Source organism: Lissotriton vulgaris, chromosome 7 (assembly GCF_964263255.1).
Source record: "Lissotriton vulgaris chromosome 7, aLisVul1.2, whole genome shotgun sequence".
NCBI lineage: Eukaryota > Metazoa > Chordata > Amphibia > Caudata > Salamandridae > Lissotriton > Lissotriton vulgaris.
This window is the reverse complement of record NC_141695.1, coordinates 982,740,593-982,747,250: the sequence shown is the minus strand read 5'-3', so window position 1 is coordinate 982,747,250 and position 6,658 is coordinate 982,740,593. Positions and strand designations below refer to the sequence as shown.

General features: G+C 40.0%; 1 protein-coding gene across 1 annotated transcript; it reads right to left on the bottom strand.

Moving 5' to 3' along the window:
* Positions 1–1,442: 1,442 nt before the first annotated feature.
* LOC147702829 (uncharacterized) lies at positions 1,443–2,752 on the bottom strand. The gene is made up of 2 exons (XM_086928837.1): positions 2,713–2,752; positions 1,443–2,362 (listed from the first exon to the last, which is right to left on the bottom strand). The coding sequence occupies exons 1-2, from the start codon at positions 2,750–2,752 to the stop codon at positions 1,443–1,445; spliced, it is 960 nt and encodes a 319-aa protein (XP_086784963.1).
* Between the last annotated feature and the right edge of the window lie 3,906 nt (positions 2,753–6,658).

The following is a 6,658-nucleotide window of genomic DNA, read 5'->3' as shown; positions in this document are numbered from 1 at the left end:
GGCAGGTGTCTTTAAAGTTCCCTCTTTTGATGGGCTTCACAGAACTTCCAGGAGCATTGCACAATGGCAGCACTTTTCTTTTTGGCTCGCCGCCACAGATTGAGAGTAGCTGCCGGATGGAGGAGAAGGCAGATACAAGAGAGAATTTTCAGAGTACGCATAACCTTACTTGGGCAAACTGATGATGAGATTTATGATAGGTACCGGCTTACTGGTAATTTAATTTTAGATGTAATTAATGATTTAGACCCTATTTTGCAAAGGGAGACTCGCAGGACAAAAGCAATACCTACTCATGTACAAGTCCTGTGTTCTCTACACCTTCTAGCTTCTGGTTCTTTTCAGGGAGTAGTAGCCATTGCTGGCGGTGTCTCCCAGAGCTCCCTTTCAAAATTTTTTAATGCTTTTTTGGATGCTATGTTGCATAGAATAAGGAATTACATAAAGTTTCCAAATTCTCAACAGGATTTGTTGAAAACTAAAGTAGATTTTTATAATATGGCACATTTCCCACATGTAATAGGCTGTGTGGATGGGACACATGTACCTATTTGTCCGCCCTCAGAAAATGAGTATATATTCCGTAACAGGAAATGTTTCCACTCACTTAATATTCAAGTGATATGTAACTCAAAGACCATTATTACTGACATAGTGGCTAGTTACCCTGGCAGTGCCCATGATTCATACATCTTTAAGCACAGCGCAATACATGCAAGACTTCTTGCCGGACAGTTTGGAGATGGTTATTTGCTAGGTAAATATGGAAAATCAATTTTTATTCAATTAGGAAAATTCATACACTTTCACTGCTTTAGTAATGTCATTTATATATCTATGTTTCTTGAAAAATGACAGTGCCTATGGTGTCAGGTCTTACATATTGACTCCATACCTCAACCCAGCAACTAGAAAGGAGCAACATTACAATCAAGCTCACAAATCAACTCGCAATGTCATTGAGAGAACCTTTGGTGTTCTAAAATCAAGGTTCCGCATACTGCATAAGACTGGTGGAACTTTGAAATATAATCCCAAAATTTGCTGTAAAATAGTTGCTGCATGCGCAATACTACACAACATGGCAACAGAGAGAGGCATACATTTGGAAGAAGAAGATGTCTTACCGCCAAATGACAATCAACCCCAGCAACCCCCAGCCAGACAACATGGACCAGAAGCAGCAGAAGGAAGGAGATGAAGAGCTGAGAATACACAGAATTATTTTTGAGAAAGGTACAATGCTTTATTTGTGTTTTTGCCGTAATAATATTAATTTCTTTCAACAAACATAAGATGATGTGCTTTCAAAATACCTTTTTCTGCAAATAACTAAATCAAATAATGACATGTTTAAAGGAATTAATTCTTGTAAAAATGTACCTTTTTGTAAATGCAACATTCTTCAAATAGTCATGCATGGGAAAAACATTGATATCATGTTACTTTTTACGCCCGCGCACACCTAAAGCCATCCCAACATTTTTATCTTTCCCCAAAACCATTAGGCACCCTTCTTTCAGCTTTCTATTGCTACGTCTTGTCCCAGCAATGGCACACTCAGGTGGGTCTACAATTTTCCGACCCTCAACACTGTCAACATTAGAAAAAGTAATCCCTGGTGGGTCACTACTGTTTGAAACATGTATTAATTCATTCCCTCTCACCATTCCCCTTGAAATTTCAACAAAAACATTATTTAACTTTTCCTGCATGACAACATTTTGTTTGCAGATTTTTGCTGCACAATTAGAAATACGTGACAACTGTCTGTTCTGACCATGTAAGCTGGTCATTAGCCTCAGGTGCCTATTCAAACTTTCCTTATGTTGCATTTTCATTACTGTGCACATTGATTCTAATGACTTAGCAATCCTGTCAAGTTTCTCAGCAGTTGCCTCATGTCCATTTTTCAAAGCCTCAACCATCCTATTCATAGTGCTGTGAATGCCACCAAGTTGTTTAGACATATGTGCTATTTTGCCTTTAATAATTCTAACATCTTTGCCTTGCAGGCGCTGTATCTTCAATATTTTGTCCTCCACAACACTGCCAGTGCTGGATCCCTCTTCAAATGTGGCCAAGTTTGATGTTTTAGAACGCCGTCTATAAAATTGACTTTGCCTCCTTCGCCTACTAGGCCTTGCATTGGTGACTGTTGGTGTTGGTTCAGGTCTTGTCACTGCATTACTTTGACTGTTACCCTCCTCTGAATCAATTTGTAGTAACTGGCATACTCTTTGCCTTTCATTCACTTGCAGATTAGCAGTGGAAGTACTTGGATTATTAGCCTCTTCATTTACATGGATTTCTAGGGTACTGAAATCCCGCAAATCTTGCTCAATTAATTCTTGAAGCAATTCTGTTTGAAAAAGTGCAAACATATTTTTACTTTAGAAATTGCTTTGTAAATGTGAAAATAAAAACAAAGTTACATTATGAGTAATTGTTTCCTTGACATGGTTTCATTTACATTAACTTTACTGTGTGTCTCAGTCAAAGTTACGATTAAGAATTTTACCCTACTACTTAATGTTAGAAACTACATTTCCCAAGATGCATTGCTTAAAGCTCTGGAGCTGGCAACTTCAGATAATGTAATGTAATAAGTAATTGTTTTTTTAAAAAACAAGCTTTCCCTATGTTCACTTTGGCAAAGGCCACAAGTATTTCATTAAGTTTACCTTTCTTACATTTTATATTAAGACTTACCTTCAGAAGGGGTAATGAGATCAGACGTGTCTATGTTCATGACACCCACAACTGCCTCAGTCAAAGTGTCCCTTCCACAAGGTCTTCCAAAGGGGTTGTGGGTATGTCTTTGGGGCGACCACCTCCTGTTTTTTTTGCTGATTTAATTCTTGACGCAATCTTATCCTTTGCGCGACTACGCAAGTCGTACCACCTTTTTTGTAAGTTGCATATTTCACGGTGGGCAACACCAACAGCATTCACCTTGGTTTGTATGTTAAGCCAAATATTTCTTTTTACAGCATCAGGCACCTTATGTGACAACTTGCCAAAAAGTTGCTCATGCCTGTCAGTCACCTCTTCAATAAGGATTTCAAGTTCCTTATCGGAAAACTTTATTTTCCTATTTCTTGAGGGCCCCTCTTCTGCTTGGTTTTCCATCTCAATTTCTCCTTAACAGTGAAGAACACAGACTGCAGCAGCAACCTCTCAAAGCAGCCTCAAAGTCCAACTGCCAGAGCTTCAGTCAAACCAGTTCTCAGGTGCCTGTGATTGCCTTACTGGCTTCCTGGCAATCAGATTGATGGAATTCATCATGTGTCGTTTTTCGCATTTTGCGAATTCGCAAAATGCGAATTCGCAATTAAGAATTCAAATTTTTTGTGCGAATCACAAAAAAATGCGATTTTTTGCAATTCGCAAAAAAAATGCGAAAACAATCATGAATAGACAATTGCGATTCCTTATTTGCGATTCCTTAAAAATCGCAAATAAGAAATCGCAATTTCTAACATTGATGCATGTGGGCCTATGTTTGAATAAAACGCATATAATAAATGCAATTTTTGTAGTAGCTCAACAAAACTTGCGGGCTTAATTTGAACAGGTGGACTTGCATCTGCCCAACACCATGGTGGATATTGGTCCGGCCGACCGATGGTCGGCGGTTCCGACCGCCTAATTACAAAGCGATCGAGTATGGTGCAGATGCATTCTCACACTTCCCAATGGGAGCATGTGCTACGGCTGTAAACCGGCCATAGCAATAGCTCCTTTAGGGAAATGTGAGATAATATTCATCCATCCACTGCATGGCAGGCACCTCAGGGTCCCCCCAACAGGAGGCCGCAAACAGAAGGGGCCCTGCTAGGGCCCCAAAACTCTCTTTCCGACAGGCTTTCTATGTGGGAAAGCCAGGCATGAAAAGCCTGCCGCAAACCAAGCATTGTAATCCGGATGGCGTAAAATGCCATCCATATATATCACAGGCCGGTCTCCGACTGGCTGATGATCTCCTTGATACCATCAGAATCCAGCCAGAATGACCAGCCGGTTTCGCTTCCGACTACCTAAATTGTAATTAGGTAGTCTGAAGTGAAACCAACGATCTCGGTCGGAAAAACTCCGACCTAAAGTCGAAGGTTTTTGGACCGAGATTGTAATCAGCCCGTAGATGTTATACGCATATAAGTGAAGTAACGTAATTTCTGATTTAAGTTATCCTAACTACTGATGCCATAATTAACAGAATTTACGCAATAACATGTATTTTCACATTGAGCAGTTATTTTTCACAAGATGTTTTTTTTCACTGCAGATGTAACTTTCCAGAAGCCTTCTGTTAGTTAGTGAATATGCATTTGCTTTGTATTAGTCAACTGATGGTGAAGTTATCACTGGGAGGAGTGGAGACAAGAGGAAGGATGATTCATGGGAGAAACTGTCTGAACTGAAAAATATGGCTAATGTATCTTTTCATTTACTTGTGTCTGTGGCTGAGTGTGAAGACATGCAGAACTGCCTATTCCCAGGAGGTTACTGAACTCTTCTTGGATGCTGCGAACGAAGAATGTAAAACTTCTCTTAATGTAGAATTTGCTGTCTTTATATTTGTGCATGTTCCTAGAGTAGAAGAGGCTTCTCTCATTCACATTTCCTGGAACCATCCCTGGGATTTTTCTGGCCATATATTTTTTAGAATTATTTATGCCTTTTTATGATGTTTGGTGACTAAAGCTGAGAATACTTTCCAGCTTAAGACTTCCTATTATTTGAAGTGCAAAGAGTTTAAATGTATGCATTTATTCTCTTGTCAGAACTCTTTATGAGGTTTCTGAACTAACACCTTAGTCTATTCCAATCCAAATTAATTTAGATGAGGGAAACACCTTTATGGAATATGATGTCTGTATTATTTTAATTTTAACTGTCATACTTAACACTATTATTTGGCCTTATATTGAAGTATTGATTATTGTGTTATATTAATTTTCCAATGATGATACTTAAAGGCTAATGCTTATTGAAAAAATAATGATTCTAAACAATGGATTGATAAAACCTTTTAACTCACTCAATAATTCTCGTCATTGACTAAACTAAAGTATTAATAAATGTATATTCTGTAGTGGTCGATAAAGATGGTTGCTCCTTTTAACTTCTCTTTATCAACGATTAAAGGTCCATATGACCGCTGGCCGGGGTAATTTAATATTTACAACAAAAGATGAAGCTATAGAAAACCCTGCTATGGAAGAGCAACTTCCACAATGGGAGTGAGGCAGTAACTGTCTAGATGAAGGACTGCTTCTTAAAACTTAAGTCCTCATCCTGGGCTCTACTCTGCCTGCGTGCGACGACTCCTGGTGGCCAGCATCACTCCGAACTTCTGCCACACCCACTGACCATGCACGCAACATCAACATCATCCTCCACTCTTCCACATGAACCCCCAAATCAAAGCTGCTTTGTCCTCCTGCTTCCACACGCTCCACCTACTCCGAAAGATCTTTAAATGGATCCCCACTGAATCCTGGAGAAATGTCACCCAGGTGCTCATCAGCAGCACACTTGACTACTGCCACACACTCTAGGCTGGCATGACCCAAAATCTCCAAATGAAGTTTCAGCACATCCAGAGAACGCCTCCGACAGACTTATCCTGGACAACCACCACCAAAACCACAGCTTTGGTCACATGAGAGACTTACACTCACTCCCCATCACTTAATTGTGCTGGATACCTCAAACATTGCCTCTCCTCCTACACATCGACCAGACACCTCCACTCTGCCCATCTAGAACTGGCCAATATCACACATATCTACAAAACATCAGCAAGATGCCTACTCTTACTTCGCTGTGAAGATCTTGAACTCTCTACCTCTGGACCTCAGTCAATCACCATCACTGCCTCAATTGGGAAGGCCCTTATGACCTGGCTCTTCAACTGAACTGCAGCCCCCCCCCCCCAGCGCCTTGAGATTCTTACGGGTGAGTAGTCATGCTCTTTAAGAACACTGATTGAGTAATTGACTTCTCTGTCAGTAGAAAGGACTGTGAGCAACAGAATAGGAGAATCTAAGCCAGCCTGGCGGGTGCAAAGGTCCCCTTTTTAAGGTAGGAATTTATTTTTTCTAAATTACCTCAAAGGAGAGTGAAAGTAGAATAGCACATGATTAATCAAATCATGTTGCTGGCACTCAAGCAGGCTTCTGCAATGTGCTGATGTACCATTGTTCTTCTTTGCAGATGTGAGACCTGGGCACACATGCACATCTTGAGTTAGTGTCCAGAATTTATCCATGGTGAAGCATCCTAGCAGGAGGGCCCGCTGAGGTGAATTCCACCATATAATAATTTTTGGAATATTATTTATTAGTCATTGAGCATCAGAAGGGCATTAAACAAAATGAGAGGTTGGAAAGCTGTATGAATAAAATACATGATCCAAACATCTCGACCTGGCGGCAAAAAACGTTGGCTCGGAGTTGATTGATGGAGGAGGCCACAACTGATCTAGTTCTGCAAAATATTTTACAAATGGGGCTTTCTATTTAAACTGGTATTTACACCAAGTTGATTGTGGAGATATCCAATAATCTGAATGTACATACATCAAATATCACAAAGAATGTCTAGCGTTCAACCTAGTTTATATTGGCGAATGATTCTTGTTTGCAATGTG

What these genes read in the sequence shown, in the direction of transcription:
- LOC147702829 (XM_086928837.1), bottom strand. Translation starts at nt 2,752, where the DNA reads ATGAACATAGACACGTCTGATCTCATTACCCCTTCTGAAG. An exon ending in TCTCATTACCCCTTCTGAAG is followed by an intron (nt 2,363 to 2,712) that starts GTAAGTCTTAAT and finishes TTTTTCAAACAG; the next exon opens with AATTGCTTCAAGAATTAATT.